Source organism: Megalobrama amblycephala, linkage group LG12 (genome assembly GCF_018812025.1).
Source record: "Megalobrama amblycephala isolate DHTTF-2021 linkage group LG12, ASM1881202v1, whole genome shotgun sequence".
In the NCBI taxonomy this organism is placed as follows: Eukaryota; Metazoa; Chordata; class Actinopteri; order Cypriniformes; family Xenocyprididae; genus Megalobrama; species Megalobrama amblycephala.
Genome location: NC_063055.1, coordinates 36,425,113 through 36,445,449, shown reverse-complemented (window position 1 = coordinate 36,445,449; position 20,337 = coordinate 36,425,113). Strand labels below are relative to the sequence as shown.

The following is a 20,337-nucleotide window of genomic DNA, read 5'->3' as shown; positions in this document are numbered from 1 at the left end:
TAACTACATGAACTTAATTTAACTGAGTTGTTTCTACTAAAATTGAGTATTGTCAGCTTTACTTGAGTGTTTGTTCAGTCAACTTAACATTGCTGAGTGAAACACTCAAATTAATGTTGACATAGCTAACTGGGCAGTGGATCAACAGTTCCCTGACTGCATTAGGAAAGTAAATTTAGGGATTAAAGTGTAATTTTATGTTTTTCAGTAAAGGGAAAGATGTTGTTAGTTTATGTTAGTGTTTAATGTTCAGATATGTTGGACATTTAGAGGAGTTCCTGTAATGTTTTTGAATGTTGTGGTTACCATTATGCAGAAGAGTGGCGTCTGCGTTTAGTCTGTGAGCCTCATATATGCATATTTATAGGATGGAATTCCTGCACTCAATTCAATTGAGTTTGTTCAACGAGTTATTTTTTGAGTACATTTTGTAAAGCAAATTATGAGGTAAATGAAGTCAATAAATGTGTTCACGTTACGTAATAAACATAACATTATTAAGTAAACTGCACATATAAATTTTAACTGACAAATTCAAATGATTTGTATTTACTCAAAGAAATGTTGTTAGCTTTACTTGAATTTCTTTTGTTCATACAACTAAATTGATATTTGTACACATGACTCAATATAGTTGTGTGGAACCACTTGACGCTTCTTTTTTAAGTAAATCCAACAATTCATTTTTTGAATGTGAGTTGATAATAGGTGCATTGGTGCTTTTGAGAAATGCAGCCCAGAGAGTTACTGACAGACTGGGAAGCGAGGAGCTGCAACAATGTCATATATGTGAAAAATAATGTGTTTTTTGAACTTTCAAGCATGAAAACCTATTCTAATATAGCCAAAAAAACAAAATCAAAACTTTGTTAAAGGGCATAATATTGCCTCTTTAATTTAAGACATTAGTTTTCATGAAAAAAATTAAAATTCTGTTAGAGAATTTTTTGTAAATAAAAACTTAATTTCTCTGTTCCTTAAGGTGCAGTCACATTGTGAAATTTCGTGGGCAAAAAAGGTCTAAAATCCATTGTCAGTAGTCTAGAGATGTATGAAGCACTTCCAAACCAAGCAGCTGTGAATCTGCCTGACCAGTTTGAACCCGTTGCAAAACCTGCATGGGGAAATTTTTCACCCTTGTGCAAAATTTTGGATTGTGTTGATTACTGTTGAAGTTATTTTTTTATTTGATCCGCAAAAATTCACCAGACACTGGTAAATATGAGCACACCTTACAAAGCTATCATATGGCTTTAAAAGACTTAAAATGTTTAAAATAATTTAATGCCTAGTTTAAACTCAAGGTTTTGTGCAGGTTTCAAATGTCAAACTTATTTTCTCATTTCCTTCAACTAATTTATTGAGTTCATTTTTGATTGAACGTTGGTTCATATAATTTCCGTTTTGATTGTGATCCGTTTTCCTTGAGAGTTGCTGATGTTTGTTGTATAATATCAGTGCGTCTCTCTGCATCAGTGTCTATAGATGCCCCCCTGAGCAAGTAACTCACATACACCCATGAGCGCACAACATCACAGTCTTCACATGTGTATTTCTGTTGCTGCATCGTGTGGAGAGTAAGTTTTAAGTATTTCCGTACAGGTGTCTGTGGACTCCAGCTCATCGATGCACTCTGGTGGGATGCTGGTCCGCCCCTCCCGTCTGTCCTCCAGTGGCTCCCCTATGCTCTCAGGGGTCTCCGAATATGAACTGCCCCAGGACCCACGCTGGGAGGTACACAGAGACAGGTAACACACACACATTGCAGTCATCATTCACTAACTAAAGATGTATATATGCACAAAAATGGCATGGCGAAGTGTTCGGTGTCAGTGATTGATATTGCGTGTGTGTCTCAGGCTGGTTCTTGGGAAGCCGCTTGGAGAGGGCTGCTTTGGGCAGGTGATGATGGCCGAGGCTATGGGGATGGATAAAGACAAACCCAGTCGTGTCACCAAAGTGGCTGTCAAGATGCTCAAATGTAAGTGTTTTCTGCCTCCGTTGTTAGCTGACTGTTGTGTGTGTGTGGTGTAAAAAGGGAAATACGCCAGCAAACTCTGTCTGGAATTCGGTATCTCATGAGGAATCTGATGGTCTACTGAGCTTTCGTCTGTATTCCACCTTGACCCTGAAGCATGTTATTTGAGCTCTGGTGTCACATACCGTACCATAGCAGCTTGTTTACTCTGATTCACATTCTGTCTGTTTCCTATCCTCTCCTCGGCGAGTGCAAGGCCGGAAACATTTGCAAACACTCTGACAGTGATACAGAGAGTGTGTACCAATGTTTTCTACATCGGTGTCATTTTAGTTTTATATAAACTACCGGTCAAAGGTTTTTGAACTATAAGATTTTTTAATGTTTTTAAAATAAGCCTCTTCTGCTCACCAAGGCTTTATTTATTTGATCCAAAATACAGCAAAAACATTAATATTGTGAAATATTTTTACAGTTTTAAATAACTGTTTTCTATTTGAATCTGTTTTAAAATATAATGATTTTCTGTGATCAAAGCTGAATTTTCAGCATCATTACTCCAGTCTTCAGTGTCACATGATCCTTCAGAAATCATTCTGATATGATGATTTGATGCTCAAGAAACATTTCTGATTATTATCAATGTTGAATACAGTTGTGTACATTTTTTTTTTATCCCGGATTATTTGATGAATAGAAAGTTGAAAAGATTTTTTTTTCTGAAATATAAAGCTTTTGCAATATTATAAATGTCTATACTTTCTCTTTTGATCAATTTAATGCATCCTTGCTGAATAATTACGGAAGAGGATTAGGGCCAAGCAATAATAAAAAAATAAATCCATCTCGAGATTAAAGTTGTTAAATTTTGAGAAAAAAGTTGAGATAAAATGTTGAGAATAAACTCATTAAATTTCGTGAAAAAAGTCGAGATAAAATGTTGAGAATAAAGTCATTAAATTACGTGAAAAAACTCGTTAAATTTTGAGAAAAAAGTTGAGATAAAATGTTGAGAATAAAGTCATTAAATTACGTGAAAAAACTCGTTAAATTTTGAGAAAAAAGTTGAGATAAAATGTTGAGAATAAACTCCTTAAATTTCGTGAAAAAAGTCAAGATAAAATGTTGAGAATAAAGTCATTAAATTACGAGAAAAAAGTCGTTAAATTACGAGAACAAATTCGTTAAATTATGAGAAAAATGTTGTTAAATTTCGGGAAAAAAGTCGAGATAAAATGTTGAGAATAAAGTCATTAAATTAACGAATTTATTCTCGTAATTTAAGGAATCTGTTCTCGTAATTTAATGACTTTATTCTCAACATTTTAACTTGACTTTTTTCTTGAAATTTAACGAGTTTATTCTCGTAATTTAACGACTTTTTTTCTCTAAATTTAACAACATTTTTCTCATAATTTAACGAATTTGTTCTCGTAATGTAACAAATTTTTTCTCATAATTTAATGACTTTATTCTCAACATTTTATCTCGACTTTTTTCTCAAAATTTAACAACTTTAATCTCAAGATGGTTTTATTTTTTTATTATTTTTATTATTGGCCCTAATCCTCTTCCGTAGAATAAATAGTATTAATGTCTTTCCAAAAAAAAAAATTCTCTCTCTTACTGACCCCAAACTTTTGAAAGGTAGTGATAATGTTACAAACGATTTCTACTTCAGATAAATGTTTTTTTTTTTTTTTTTTTTACTTTCTATTCATCAAGGAATCCTGTTTAAAAAAAAAAAAAAAAAAAATTGTACACAACTGTTTTCAACATTGATAATAATAATAATGTTTCTTGAGCAGAAAATTATCATATTAGAATGATTTCTGAAGGATCATGTGACACTGAAGACTGGAGTAATGATGCTGAAAATTCAGACCACAGAAATAAATTAAATTTTAAAATATGTTCAAATAGAAAAAAGTTATTTTAAATTGTAAAAATATTTTACAATATTATTCTTTTTTTCTGTATTTTGGATCAAATAAATAAAGCTTTGGTAAGCAGAAGAGAATTCTTTTAAAAACATTTAAAAAATCTTACCGTTCAAAAACTTTTGACCAGTAGTGTATATATCATTTTAAGGCACTAAACTTTGGGAAAGTTTTCAGTTCAGTTATCCAGTAAGCGAATGCATTCAAACAATCAGTCCAAAACAGTGCTAATGTAAGGTATATGGCCAGATGATGCGCAAACTACGTTTCTAAGCTGGATAAAGCAAACCAGTGTCTCGCTAGTTAAGTTTTGATGGATGTGAATTTTAATCAAGGTGAAGACGATTGCAGTGACGTTGTTATATAGAAAATCCCTGTAATAGCACAGCCTAATTTTTTACTATCCAATAAAATTAAGTCATTATTTTTTACAGAGGATTCCGTTTTGCTGGGAAATGCATCAGATTATGCAAATTAAATATGTTCCAAATGCTATTTCATGTTAACGTCTTGAATGTTAAGTTGATTTCAAGTCCACGCTGGAAATAAATGAAAAAGGAGAGCATGAATAAATTAACCCCCCGGACGCTCTGTCAGCTCATAGACTGTTTGTCCCTCACAGCTTGGAGGTTGAAGGTTTCGTGACCTGTCATACTAAGATATATGTGTGTTCATCAATATTGCTTTTATAGCCGACGCCACAGAGAAGGACCTGTCAGACCTCATCTCCGAGATGGAAATGATGAAGATTATTGGCAAACACAAGAACATCATCAACTTGCTGGGGGCCTGCACACAAGATGGTGAGTAAAGGATGAATTAAGAAGGCGGGAGAGAGACAGATGGGCGGAGGGAAACATTTAGAGATAATGCAGTACGGGCGTACATCATATTTCAAAAACAATCTGTTAGACGCACTGCTTTTTGGCTTCAAAAGGTTGTCATCAGTCCAGCTATTGTGATTTCACATGCTAGATTAATCAAACCTAACTTCCTTATTGAATCGCACATTGATGTATCAAAAACTGTGTAAGGCCACCACAGTAAAGACATTTATAATGTTTCAAAAGTTGAGCTATCTATTCATCAAAGAATCCTGGAAAAAATGGGTATCACTGTTTCCACAAAAATCTTAAAGGGTTAGTTCACCCAAAAATGAAAATTCTGTCATTAATTACTCACCCTCATGTCATTCCACACCCGCAAGACCATCGTTCATCTTCAGAACACAAATTAAGATATTTTTGATGAAATCCAAGAGGTTTTTCTTAATAGAAAGCAACCTAATTACTGTCATTCATAGTCCAGAGAAGTAGTAAAGACATTGTAAGAATAGTCCATGTGACTACAGTGGTTCAACCTAAATGTTATGAAGCGGCGAGAATACTTTTTGTGTGCAAAAACAAAACAAAAATAACGACTTTATTCAACAAATTCATCTGTCCCATATGTCATTCTCATATGCTGTTTACATTCAGCGCTTCCAGGTTCTACGTCACGGCGCTGACTCATTATTGGCCGGCTCCTGCGTCAGCATCACACGCATGTGTCGTGCTGCTCACGTGATCAGCTTTGGCCAATACTGAGCGGGCGTTCTGACGTAGAACCTGGAAGCGCTGAAAGTAAAAAGCTGGTTTGGTTCCGGGTTAGTTGCATGTAATTATGCATAATTTATTGTTATTACTACAGTAAGTACATTTAACGTGTAACAAGGACACTGAAATAAAGGACACACCAAAGTGTGACCCAAATCTCATATCATTCAATCACTAATTGTATTCAGTTGTTATATTACTACATGAATTATGTGACTGATTATGTTTCATAATGCCATTGTCAGGTCCGCTCTACGTCATTGTGGAGTTTGCTGCAAAGGGGAATCTGAGAGAGTATCTGCGTGTACGCCGTCCACCTGGGATGGAGTACTGCTACAACCCCGACCAGGTGCCCGTGGAGAACATGTCAATCAAAGACCTGATCTCCTGCGCCTACCAGGTGGCTCGTGGCATGGAGTACCTTGCATCCAAGAAGGTTGGCATCTCAAACGCTATTCTGTTCTCAGTTAACATGTGAATTTTTAGAATTGTTCCCTTGATTAATGCACATGTGTGTTTTCACTGTTGCAGTGCATTCATAGAGATTTGGCTGCCCGTAATGTCCTGGTAACTGAAGATAACGTTATGAAGATAGCAGACTTCGGCCTGGCCAGAGACATCCATCATATTGATTACTACAAGAAGACCACCAATGTAAGATTTCAGACTGAGGGTGTGTTCACACTTGGCAGGTTTGGTTCAGTTAAAATGAACTCTGGTTCAATTGTTCTGTTAGTGCGGTACATTTGAATAAGTGTGAACTCTGCCATCCAAACCCTGGTGCGCACCAAACAAGAGGACCGAGACCCCTGAAAAGATGTCTCGTTCCACTTTCAAACGCTCTCTGGTATGCGTTTGAACTCAACATGGACCAAAGACATCTAAACCAACCAAAAACAGGACATCACAAGATACTACCCTAAAATGCACAGGATGCTCAAGCATACCTGTTTTTTCTCATCATAGTCATGATGTTGCCTATCACGGTTAGGGTTAACAACCGTAGACAACTGACTGCTCCAAACACACCAACCGCAACAATCGCCAAAACACCCAACAGAGAATTCTACATAAAAATTTTCATATACCTGCTGCACAGCACTTGTCATAATTGTGTTCTATTGATGTAGAATCTGCTGAATAGACAAATAGAGTATATGGATACCGCTTTTTAATTCTTATTTATTAATTCTTATTTGTTTTGTCAATGTCAATTGTCATCAATATATCAAAATAATACTGTACATGCAGAAACAGCATAACTTAAGTCATTATTCTTAAATGTATGCTTAAATGAATATTAATAATGGCAAAATTAGAGATTAAAATGTTGTTACAAATCAAAAGGCAAAACAATACATGCATTCATGAATTTTATTTGGCTAATTTACTTATAATGTTTTAGTGAACATATTTTTATTCTATGTTATAGAGATCAACCAATATTTCGATTTACCGATATTTTCTCCTGATATTCCTCGATGATGTCGTCTGCATTTTGCTGTTCATTCAGCGGGTTGATGCTCAGGAAATGCTCCACGGCCACCGCATGTAACTTTTAACAAGATTCACTTGTTTAAAACACCATAATTATATAAACATTTACTGTATAACCATTAATTCGCTAAGAAACATTAAAGTAAACACAACTTTATGGAAATTAATTATTTATTACCTCCGCGAGCGATCGCAGTTTGAGTATAGTTATGTGTAAATGCATAAACAGCACTTTGTCAGCAGATATTTCATAATCTAGAATGACAAAAACATTATTAATAACATACCAGTTGAGAAATGCAATAAAATACGATGTTTTGTTTGTTATATTCCAATATTCCAGAGAATATTATTCAGTTATTTAACATTATCCAGCAAATTATTCTTCACTCTTTAGCCTATTAAACGGCTTTAGCCTATTAAATCTGCTAAAGCTGTAGTTTAAAATAAAGTATTACATTTCTGCAAAGTTGATGTGACTCCTGTCTTTAATTTATTTTGTAATCGTGTCAAAAACAGAAGTATAACAGTAAATAAATATCGGTTCTGCATATCGGTTATCGGGCACATAAACAAAAATTATCGGTATCGGTTCTAAAAAAATCAATATTGGTCGATCACTACTATGTTACATTTATTCAAAAATAACCAGCAAAATACATTCATATATTACATTAGTTTGCAAACAAAATAAACAGATAAATAAAGTGAATTTGTATAAAGATTGAATAAAAAGATGGAAATATTCATTAACCCCTTAACTGTCACCGTCTCACTACTTCTGAATAATGTCAGTCTCATAAATTGTATGAACATTATGGAAATAAATGGTTTCATGATTACCAATGGAGCGTGGATGCTAGTGGAAAAGTTTGGTACTGCGCCCAAACAAAATCTTACTCAAAGCTCAATTTTTGAGATATCAACCTAAAATTTGAAAAACGACTTGATTAGATTTTAGATTTTGGCTTTGATTTTCTTGCGGTTTTATAGTAAAACAGTTTTGTAAAATAAATATTTTATATAAATTAGAAGAAATCATATTTTTACATTTTACATCAGAACCGCATCTCTTCGCAGCAGATCTTCATTTGTGTGTGTGTGTGTGTGTGTGTGTGTGTGTGACGGAGGGATTCCTGCTGCTGTTTTTGACTCCTTTACAAATTTTAGAATTTAGAATTTACAAAGTTGTCAGCTCCATCATATTCCATCACACATACAGTGAGCACATTTAGCCAAGCACACAGCCTTGGTTTGGATGTTAGACAAGTTCTGTCACAAAATATACATCATAAAAGCCTTTTTTGTGTGTGTGTGTGTGTGTGTGTGTGTGTGTGTGTGTGTGTGTGTGTGTGTGTGTGTGTGTGTGTGTGTGTGTGTGTGTGTGTGTGTGTGTGAACCAGGACTAAATGTATCATTTTATTTCTTGGTCTGGACCAAATGAACCAAACTTCAAGTGTGAACACACAAGAAAAATCACTTTACTAAATACCAAATGTTTTTAATCTGGACTTCTGTTGCTGTTTAGTTCTGTCAGTGAGTATTAATAACCTATCTGATGCTAATCTGAATGATCGTATTTTAAGAGATGATTCTTGTCATAAGTAACAGGCCCTGATTTTCTTTGAACACATACTTTGAGTCATAATTACAATTTCAATCCCAGCAGGATTTTGATCTATAATCTCAAACAGGTGATGAGTTAGTGAATAAAGTAACTGTGTTTCCACAGGGCCGTTTACCAGTGAAGTGGATGGCGCCTGAAGCTCTGTTCGACCGCATTTACACCCATCAGAGTGACGTGTACGTCTGAAGATATTCTCTCAAACTCGTTCAGATACATGATACCTTTGTCTGTTAATAATGGTCATTCTGATGCTGTCTTTGCATGTTAGGTGGTCTTTTGGGGTGTTGCTGTGGGAGATCTTTACTCTTGGTGGCTCACCGTACCCAGGTGTTCCTGTCGAGGAACTCTTTAAACTGCTAAAGGAAGGCCACCGCATGGACCGGCCCTCCACATGTACCCATGAACTGTAAGACCCTTGATCGTTGTAATGATATGACTTCTGTCATGATGGTAGAGATCGTAGGATGGTTTGTAACACTGTGTTCCTCTTGAAGGTATATGATGATGAGAGATTGCTGGCATGCCGTTCCATCTCAGAGACCCACTTTCAAGCAGCTGGTGGAAGATCTAGACCGCACCCTCTCTATGACGTCCAATCAGGTGAGAAGCTCAGTCAGAACATAATCCACAAATCAGCTTTCAATACTTCGCATGACATTTCAGCTGTGCTTGAAAAAAAAAGGTTTAAAAAAGTTTTAAGTTTAATTGTGACCGCATAGCTCCAGGTATATTAAATAAGTGACTATTGAACAAAAATAATAAATAAATAATGAATAATAATAATTGTTGTTATTGTCATTGAGTCATTAATAATAAACAAATAATACTTTACTGATAAATATTCACCCATTAATAATAATAATAATAATTATTATTATTGTTGTTGTTGTTGTTATTATTGTTGTTGTTATTATCCAGAAATTAATATCAATAATGCTTTAACAAGTTATTATTATTATATAGCCATTAATAATAATTATTGTTGTTGTTGATATCATTCAATAATTAATATCAATAAAATACATTAACAAATAATAATAATGATAACAATAATAACTATTATTATTATTATTATTATTGATCAGTAAATAACAAAGAACAAGAACAACGTTATTATTGATGATTATTATTATTAATTCATTAGTAATAATAAACGGATAATAATACATTACTAATAATAATAAAAATAATAAACAAAAATATTAATATTAAATAATAATAGAAATGATTAATATTATTTTTCAATAATGATTATAAATAATACATTCACTAAATAATATCAATAAACAAGAACAACAACATTATTATTGATATTGTTTTTATGATTTATTATTTGGCCATTAATAATAATAATAATAATAATAATAATAATAATAACAATAGTAATAATCAACAATAATAACAATCATTATTATTCTATATTTGATAATATCAGTAATAAAATAATAATGATAATAATAATACATTAACAAAGAATAGTTATTATTATAATTACTTATTATTATTATTATTATTATTATTCAATATTATTATTATTATTATTATTATTCAATAATTAAATAATTAAATAAAAATACATTCACAAATAATAGTAATAATGATAATATTAATAAATAATAACAATGAACAAGAACAACAATGCTATTATTGAGGTTGATGATGATGATGATGATTAATATTATTATTCAGTCATTAATAATAAGCAGATGATAATACATTAATAATAATAATAATAATTACTATTATTATTGACATTAATAATAAACGTATTATTAAATAATTAATATCAGTAATACATTAATAAATAAAAACTATAAACAAGAACAACATTGTTGTTTATGATGCTTATTATTCAGTCATTAAAAATAATAAATGAATAAATTATTATTAATTAATAATTATATCAATAATTCATTAACAAAAAATAATAATTATTATTATTATGTTATTATTATTGGTTGTTAATTAAAATGATGATAATGATAATAATAATAATAATAATAAAACATGAACAACTATGTTATTGTTGTTGATTATTGTTATGAAATATAATTCTAATTAAAATGTTGTTGATTTTTATTATTATCATTTTATATCTAATAATAATAATTGTTGTATTAACAGTAATATTAAAAATAATACATTTTGTGTATGTTTTACATTTTCAGGAGTATCTGGACCTGTCTGTGTCTCTGGACCAGTTTTCTCCAAATTTCCCAGACACCCGCAGCTCTACCTGCTCCTCAGGTGAAGACTCTGTGTTCTCTCATGACCCCGGTGCTGATGAGCCCTGCCTGCCCAAACTCCCCCCACATCCCAACCGTGGAGTGGCGTTTAAAAAGCGCTGAGCTCCCTCACCTTCCACCAGTCACTCTTCAGTGTGCGGCTGGCTGGACTCAACTCATGAACTCATGGAGACAATGCTTTGCCACACAGCACACTACAGAGCTGAAGCGCTTGGGATGGACATCACATAATGATAACGGCTTGTTTCACACAGCTGGAAGAGAACAAACCAGCCGTTCACTGACCCCTTTACCTGTTGTTGCTATAAAGCTATAGGGCACTTGAGCAGAAAGTGGTACGTGTGTGTTTCTCAAGACTTTTCAATAGGAAATATCCACCTCTGTCATCTGTGTTAGAGAAAGCCTCGCCATCGTTGTGTGCGGGACAGATCGATGGATGTTGGGAGTGTTTATATTTTCTGTCGGTGTTAAACATGCCTCCGAGACCAAATTCTTAAGAAAATGTATTTCACTAAATGGTCTGCCCGAATGTATTTTAACGACGGGCACTCCGTTTATCTGACTGACGGCTTTAACTGTAAATACATCTAGAAATGTATAAATATGAATATATATTTACACTCTACCCTTATTTTTATTACACTATTTGAATTCTGTTGCTTTTTTTGTACCAGGATGCGTTTATGTAGAACTTTTTGAAGTGTAGCTTTTGTGAAAGCGCGGCGATGAGAGTTGTAGATGAAATTATATTATTAAGAGCTGATAGATGGCCAGTTTTGTTACTTAATGTTGTTGTCCTGTATCGTTGATGCAGCGAGTGCTGCTCTCTTCCTGATGGTACTCAGTACAGAGTCAGACTTAAGCTATATAAATATATGTATTTGAAAAGGTTCTTATGGTTTTCCTCTTCATGTCTTAAGCGAGTCCGATTTGATGCGTTTCATAATGATCACAGGAAAAAAGGAAATTCTCAATGAATTAGATCTCGTCCAAAACAGAGAATGTTCCGCTCCATGTAATGAAACGACCATACGTTAAAATCAAGTGGGTAACACATATGTTACTCTTTAAGAATTACATCCAATAAAGGCTGTTGACGAATGAATCTCACAACCTTTCGTGCCGCATAAAGAACCTTGTAAACATCACTCTCGCTGACGAGTTTACAACATAAATTGTGTTTACAGTGAAATTGACTGCAGGTTAGTAGGGGTGATTAAATATTATAATGCGTAGCTAACAGTGTAAATGCCGTCTCCTGCTGAAAGCCGAGAGTAACCGTTAGCTCCTTATTTATAGCGGTGTGAATGACCCTTCTTAGCGAGGTGCTGCGCTACAAATGCATCAGACGGCAGACACTGTTTCCAGTGACGACTGGCTCCCTGCCAGCGGCTGATGCATCACTACACGTACTTAGAGACGCAAACTTGCTTCGGCCAAGTGAACCCTGTTCCCGCTACCAGCTCACGCTCCAAAAATACCAGCCTTGATTTATACGCTTGAAGAATACGGTTGAAGGTTGCAGAGTATACAGCAGTTTAAATTCAACATTGTTTGTCATGTTTATGAGACGGCTGCAGTAAATTTTAATTTGTGGAACATTGCTTTGTTCTGAGAGAGACAACGCGGGTCAACAGATATGGACTTTTGAAACACTGGTTGTAAGTCTGTTTTTTCCCAAAGGCATGCATTCCGATTGGGATTGTCGCTTTGCCGTTTAGTTGACATCAAATTTCTAGCTCAAAATGCATCAATAAATGTATCAGCTTTTGTTAAATATGCAACGGCTTGTGTTGAATTCTTATTCTGAGTTGAAATTGAATGCCTTAAAATGAAAGTTTTTGTCATGGAAAACAGAAGGAGCTGTTAGGCACAATGATGTTGCTGTTTTTCATATAGTGAAAGTGAATGGTGACCAGAGGCATATTTCACTAGCTGTGCATAAGCTGCGATGTACTGCAAATATTTTTGCATTGCACCATTAAACTTAATTGAAACGTTACTCTACATATAAACTAAATATTCACAGAAGCCTTCGACCAGGAGTAATGGTTGGAATAAGAGAGCAGATTGATTTATTGCATTAATTGACAAATTCTTTAGACATATGTGATGATGTTGACATTTACACTTTAATAGAGAAAACATTGTGAATTGTTCAACACAAACCCGATCTAAACAGAACATTTTTGTGTGCATCCTCCATATGCTTGCCGAATAAAATCATAAATAAATGTCATTTCTTGTTTTTTGTATCAGTATTTATTTATTGCTGTTGATTTCAAATACAGATTGGGAATGTTATTCACATATAAAATAATTAAGTATTGTATATCACTGGAAATGTACTTTTATCGTAAGTTAACGTGAGAGAACAAAAGTTAGAATCAACCTTAAAGGATTAGTTCACCCAAAAATGAAAATTCTGTCATTTATTACTCACCCTCATGCCGTTCCACACCTGTAAGATCTTTGTTAATCTTCAGAACACAAATTAAGATATTTTAGTTGAAATCCGATGGCTCCGTGAGGCCTCCATAGGGAGCAATGACATTTCCTCTCTCAAGATCCATTAATGTACTAAAAACACATTTAAATCAGTTCATGTGAGTACAGTGGTTCAATATTAATATTGAATATTTTGGTGCGCCAAAAAAATGCCGTGAAGCAGTGTTTTGAAATCGGCCATCACTATATAAGTCATTATTTTGTTTTTTTTGGCGCACCAAAAATATTCTCATCGCTTTATAATATTAATATTGAACCACTGTACTCACATGAACTGATTTAAATATGTTTTTGACACTGTGACTCTCCAGGACCGGAGTTCGCCACCCCTGCTCTACAACATCGATGCCATAGAAATATACAGAGCTAACGCAAAAACGGATGTTCAAAGACAAAATTGTAAAGATGGCTGCACACTTGTTTCTCTGGTACATAAGGTCTATAGCATCAAATTCTAAACCCAAACTTATTTAAAAAACAAACACTTGAATTTACATCAGCGTGATAAAAACTACCTAAAATGACAAAATGTATTTGAAGTGTTATTTGATTGTTTAGTTTGTCTCAATTCCCATTCAATTACATGAAGAGGGCGGGGATTATGAGCTATATTGCATCCAGCCACCTGGGGGCAATCAGAACTTTTTGGCTTCACTTTTCAGGACTTGTGCGGCACACTCGAGTGTGTAATAGCCATGAAACAACTTCTGGAACAAGAACAAATGTAGGGCGGTACTTATTTTAATCAATGGGGAATTGATTGGATGGTTGTGCTTTGCTATTGGTGGATCTCATATGTGACAGTTTGCCCCGCCCTCACACCAGTAAACGTCATCAGAGAAGAGATGTTGTTGAAAGTTATTTTGATTAAGGATTACGAAGGCAAATTAATGTAAATTAATAATAATAATGTGCAAGGAAAAATCATTTATAATAAATACTGCAATATTCCATTAAAATTTAAAATTGTTCATTTTGATTTCATAGTGAATTTAAGAACAAATGGTGCAACCAAATTAAGAATGTTACAAACTAGCTAGTTACCAAGCCTCTAATGTGGACTTTACATTCCAAATTAAGTAAGAATTTACAAACGCCTGTTGCAACCCTTTCCAGGTACATCAAAAATAGTATCATAACAGTATTTCATATGACTTATGGACTATATTTCAAATCTGCTGAAGTCATATGATAGCTTTGTGTGTGGAACACCATTTCGGAGCCTGGCAGCCTCTGGTCGCCATTCACTTTCATTGTATGGAAAACAGCAGCATGAACATTCTACTAAAATTCTCCACGGAAGAAAGAAAGTTATAATGGAACAACATGAATAAATGACGACAGGCATCTGTCTCTTACATCAAGAAGCCCTTTTGAGCATCTATGTCCCTGAGTGAAAGAGAGAGGGGTGAGTTAATAGCAGAGGTGGAAGCCGAGGATGTTAAGTGAATTGTATTATATCACATTGGGCAGATGGTGGGAAGCGGAGAAATCAGCAGGTCCAGGACAGCTGTGTTAGAGCCTGTAAGTGTTAACTCAACATCGTCAGCAGAATTTCAGCCTTCAGCACACAAAGTTGAAGGGAATCCAATGTAAGCTGTGTACTTCCAAGCATTTTGTGTCACAGAGAGGGCAAGTACACATGTTGGGGCCACATTACTAGCCAAGAAAGTAAGAGTAGCCTATCCTAATAGTATTAGAGCAGTAATCAGTATGTTAGTTGTGTATTTGTTGGTTTATTAACGATAGACTATGTGTTTTTTTAAATTATTCAGGGATTATAAAGTCGAAACACAGAGGGAGTGTCTTTTAAAATGAGTCTTTTTTTTTTCTTCCTTTTTTTCAAAAGAAGGGTCAGTGCATTTTCTCTGTTTTCAAGCATTAAATAAGATTCCATCAAAGACTTTATATGGAAAGATGCAGACGATTCACTCCTATTATTATGAATGGGAGAAAGTGTAACGCGCAATATGGCGGAATAAGTCCCGCCTTCTAAATAAGAACCAATCGCCGACTGGTAAAGTCATAGCGTCACTGCAGCGGCCGTTAGAAGCTGCGGTTCCTATAGAAACAGTCTGACGCGAACTTTAAACTGCGCATGCGCATTAGATTGATCCAGCATGAAAAATTCAGTTTTTTGTCATGATTCGAGTGTTTAGAAACAAAATTTATGAGACAGTTGTTGTCAGATTTCCTTGGTGATTTCAAATATGAAATTTAATTGAAAGCTTGGTGAACAGCTTTAGAGAATTTGATGTTTCGCCATTCAAAGAGATAGGAGCTCTACTGCCCGAGAGGCGTTTCAAAAATGGCCGCCGAGTGAAATGACTCCTCTAAAGGCCCCGGTGTACTTCAAACGAAATCGAAGAACGAACTGATGTGACGTCATTTCGAACAAAATCAGGCCAAAACGAAGTTCGTTTTGTGTTCTTTTTGGACGTTCGAAACGGCTTGCCAAAGCGAACTTTCAGGAAAAGTTTGCTCCAGCTGCAAAACACCTTCATACTACCATTGGTCAGTGACGATAACGTAACAGGAGGTGTGCGCCGAGGCTCCACCTTCACTCGCGTGGAATGCGTCTCTCTGGCTCATTTTGTGTGTTTGAGTTCATCGAGGTAAGATCTCCACGGGTGAAAAAATGAACACACTGGATACTGGATATAGCTGCTTTATGGTACAAAATGAAGTTGTGCTTGTAAAAAAAAATGAGGCACTAACACTGTTTTTCATGTTTGATACTGTAAAGCTGCTTGATTTTAAGCAATCTATTGAATAAAGTGCTATATGAAGACGTGACTGGATTGCTAATTTGCAGAGCTCGTGCTAACATACCAATGTTGTTATGATCAGACGTTTTTCTCATGCTTTCTATAATAAATGCTTGCTGTTTTCTCATTTTTGTTGTGTTTATTTTGTTATTGAGAAGAAAGTGCACGGCACATATTTACATATTCATCTAACCGTCGCTCTCAGCGGTGTGGGCGGCGTCAGATGTTCGTTTACAGTATATCGCTGGTCACGCATTTCGAACTTCGTTTTACCCCTAAACGAAGAACGAAAAAGAACTTCGTTTGAAGTATACCGGGGCCTAAATGCTAAGTTCACACTAAAGCCTGATTTGCACTTATATTTTTCATAATTCATAATCAATATTTTCCAGACGTATATTTGTTCAGCTTATTTGTTAACAATAACTTGGGTAACCAACTGTAGCCAATACAACTGGTGTAAACATTTTGGAGATTTCAATTTGAAATATTTTTTTTTTCTATTCATCAAGTAATTCTGGAAAACATAGAGTCACGGTTTCCACAGAAATCTGAAGCAGCACAACTGCACAACATTGATAATAATCAGAAATGTTTCTCAAGCAACAAATCAGCATATTAGAATGATTTCTGAAGGATCATGTGACACTGAAGACTGGAGCAATGATGCTGATGATCACAAAAATAAATTACATTTTAAAATATATTAAAATAAAAAACTGTTTTGTAAATGTCAGGGTTATGTTTAGTTCTGTCAGTTTATTAGTGCTTTAGTTTTGTTTTGATCTGTTCCCGTTTTGCCTGAGTTCCCTGTCCCATTGTTAGTTCCCATGGTCGTTAATTAATTAAAGTGAAAGTGAAATGTGTAGGCCAAGTATTGTAACCCATATCGGAATTTGTCCCCAGCATTTAACCCATCTAAGTTAGTGAACACACATTAGGAGTAGTGAGTAAACTTGCAAACTGTGGACACACACACACCTGGAGCAGTGGGCAGTTATTTTTGCTGTGGTACCCAGGGAGTGATTGGGGGTTAGGAGCCTTGCTCAAGGGCATCTCAGTAATTTCCTGCCAGTATTGAGAATCAAACCCACAACCTTCAGTTTACCAGTCTGACTCTCTAACCATTAGACCATGACTGCCCAAAACCTACTCACTTGTTCCCTGTTCTGTTGATTATCCTCCCTTGTATATACAAGCCTTCAGTTCAGTCAGTTCTTTGTTCGGTCTTGTTTGTGTTGTATGTGGTTGTGTATTTTTACTCTTGAGTTTTCCTGTTCCTGTTGAATTTACTTATTAAAGACTGTTTCTTGGATTCTCTATCGTCATGAACTTTGTTACAGCCACAACACGTGACAGTAATAATATTTCACAATATTACTGTATTCTTGATCACATAAATTCAGGTGACCGAATCTTGGTGACCATAAGAGATTTCTTTCAAAAACACTTTTCAAAAAAACTTCTGTAAATTATATAAAGTAATTCAAACACCAATTCAAACCCTATTCATGGAAAGACAAATATTTGCCCCTGTTCTGGGTGCTGTTTACTAAATTAGATTTATTGCTACTTATTTATTTCCACAGGACTTGATTTATGTGGGGCCATTCTTGACATTGTGTCTCCTACGCCCACTTTACACCAACATTCAGTCAAACGATCACCGATGTTTCACCCCACCAAGCAAGGACACACTCATGATTTTCTGTATTCATAACATTAATGAACCAAGGTGTAACTGCAAGCAACAGAAATGTATAACCTCATTTAGGCCATCTGAACATGTCCATGGAGAGTCTGATATCTCTGTCTGAAACGAGCATCTTTAGTGGGTGGAGTTCAGGGTCTTTATCGCCGTCTCTGATATCTTTACTCTCTGAAACGGAACATGTAGGGTTTGGAGATAAAGAGAGTATTTAGGGATCTCTAATCTTCAAACAGACCCAGATCACTCTCTAAATGAAGGTCTCATGAAAGAGATTTCTTGTTTATTCTTTGAATACTTTAGATGAGGACGAGCCCACATATATAGTATTTACAGTTTTACTGCATATACAGAAAATGTTTCTGGTCTATGGTGGCATTTGCTTTAGTATTAGACTGTTATTCACAGCATATGAATGATGGCAGAGTTACATTTCGAAACATTTTAAAATTAATAATTTGCACTTTAAATCGTCTTTGGATACTAAAAGAAAGATGAATGCCTTTTGTGATCACAAAAAAAATGTAATAACTTTCTGTGTCAGAAAAAGCTCATTCTTAACTGTTGTGTTTTGGTAATATTGTTTACGCCAAAAAAAATACCAGTATTGATTTGCCTTTGTTAATATCACAGTGAATTAACTAATGTTAACAGATACAATTTTTGATCTTAAAATGCATTACATGTTGAGATTAACATTGACTAATCTTAATAAATGCTGTAAAAGTGTTGTTCATTGTTGGATCTGCAATAGCATTTGCAATGGGCCGGGAACAGGCTACTTTCCTCAGTTGTTCATTAAATTTCTATATGAGAATGTCACTGGCAGGGGGTTTTGACCTTTAACTGTAGGTGGGGCCTGTTTTGGGTCAGTGACCCCATGACTAAGCTGTGTGTGTGTGGCTGCTTACTGGAGTCCATGTGGAGCTGAATCACTGGTGCAAAAATGACAGAAAGGGCAAACAGGGCACTCAATCTGTCAATCAATCTTAAATCCTGTATTGTCCTTCAGAATAATGGTGAGTGGAAAACAAAAAGAGAGAGCAATCATGACAAATAAAACTGGAAAAAGAGAAATCAAAAGAAGATTGTAAGAAAGCACTGTGACAGCTTACCCCATACAGGGCCAGAAATTGTTGAATAAAATCGTTGTTTAGTTTTTGCGCACAAAAAGTATTCTTGTCACTTCATAACATCAAGGTTGAACCAAGTCACGCTGACTATTTTAAAAATGTCTTTACTACTTTTCTGGACCTTGAATGATGGTAATTTCGTAAAATGGTAAAATCTCTTGGATTTTATCAAAAATATCTTCATTTGTGTTCTGAAGATGAACGAAGGTCCTATGGGTGTAAGGGTGAGACAGAATTTTCATTTTTGGTTGAACTAACCCTTTAACGTGAGTTACATAATCAGATTACCTTTTTCAAGTAACTAGTAAAGTAATGCATTACTTTAAATTTACAACAAAATATCTGAGTTACTTTTTCAAATAAATAAGGCAAGTTACTTTGTTTTCCCATTTATTGACTGACAGCTCTCCTGTCTCATGAGAGAAATAAAGTGCAGAGGTGTTGTGTGTGTTGTGTGAACATGATGATTATTGTAGTTCTAGACTAAATGTGAACATGAATGCACTCATCTCACTTGAACAAAAGCAAATACAGTATTCTTCAAAATGAATAAAAAAAAAACAGTGAAACACAAACTCGGAATATTACGCGAACCTGCAATAATTAAATGTTAAATTACACAAATGTACTTTATGTACAATGGACAAAATTATAAACGCAACACTTTTGTTTTTGCCCCCATTTTTCATGAGCTGAACTCAAAGATCTAAGACACACAAAATGCCTATTTCTCTCAAATATTGTTGACAAATCTGTCTATATCTGTGTTAGTGAGCACTTCTCCTTTGCCGAGATAATCCATCCTCCTCACAGGTGTGGCATATCAAGATGCTGATTAGACAGCATGATTATTGCACAGGTGTGCCTTAGGCTGCATGGCCACAATAAAAGGCCACTCTAAAATGTGCAGTTTTATCACACAGCACAATGCCACAGGTGTCGCAAGTTTTGAGGGAGCGTGCAGTTGGCATGCTGACTGCAGGAATGTCCACCAGAGCTGTTGCCCGTGAATTGAATGTTCATTTCTCTACAATAAGCCATCTCCAAAGGCGGTTCAGAGAATTTGGCAGTACATCCAACCGACCTGTTCGACCTGTAACCACACCAGCCCAGGACCTCCACATCCAGCATCTTCACCTCCAAGATCGTCTGAGACCAGTCACCCGGACAGCTGCTGCAACAATCGGTTTGCATAACCAAAGAATTTCTGCACAAACTGTCAGAAACCGTCTCAGGGAAGCTCATCTGCATGCTCGTCGTCCTCATCGGGGTCTCGACCTGACTGCAGTTCATCGTCGTAACCGACTTGAGTGGGCAAATGCTCACATTCGATGCCG

General features: G+C 35.2%; 1 protein-coding gene across 4 annotated transcripts in view; it reads left to right on the top strand.

The window, feature by feature from the left end:
• The window catches only part of LOC125280415 (fibroblast growth factor receptor 1-A), a 58,664-nt gene extending 45,533 nt beyond the window's left edge, over positions 1 to 13,131 (top strand). For all 4 annotated transcript variants that reach the window (XM_048210937.1, XM_048210935.1, XM_048210938.1 and 1 more), the window contains exons 10-18: positions 1,603 to 1,748; positions 1,860 to 1,981; positions 4,611 to 4,721; positions 5,759 to 5,949; positions 6,045 to 6,167; positions 8,743 to 8,813; positions 8,906 to 9,043; positions 9,132 to 9,237; positions 10,806 to 13,131. In XM_048210937.1, the coding sequence (XP_048066894.1) occupies positions 1,603 to 1,748; positions 1,860 to 1,981; positions 4,611 to 4,721; positions 5,759 to 5,949; positions 6,045 to 6,167; positions 8,743 to 8,813; positions 8,906 to 9,043; positions 9,132 to 9,237; positions 10,806 to 10,985 (1,188 nt within the window). In that variant the 3' untranslated portion in view covers positions 10,986 to 13,131. The remainder of the gene's footprint in view (positions 1 to 1,602; positions 1,749 to 1,859; positions 1,982 to 4,610; positions 4,722 to 5,758; positions 5,950 to 6,044; positions 6,168 to 8,742; positions 8,814 to 8,905; positions 9,044 to 9,131; positions 9,238 to 10,805) is intronic.
• Positions 13,132 to 20,337: the final 7,206 nt, after the last annotated feature.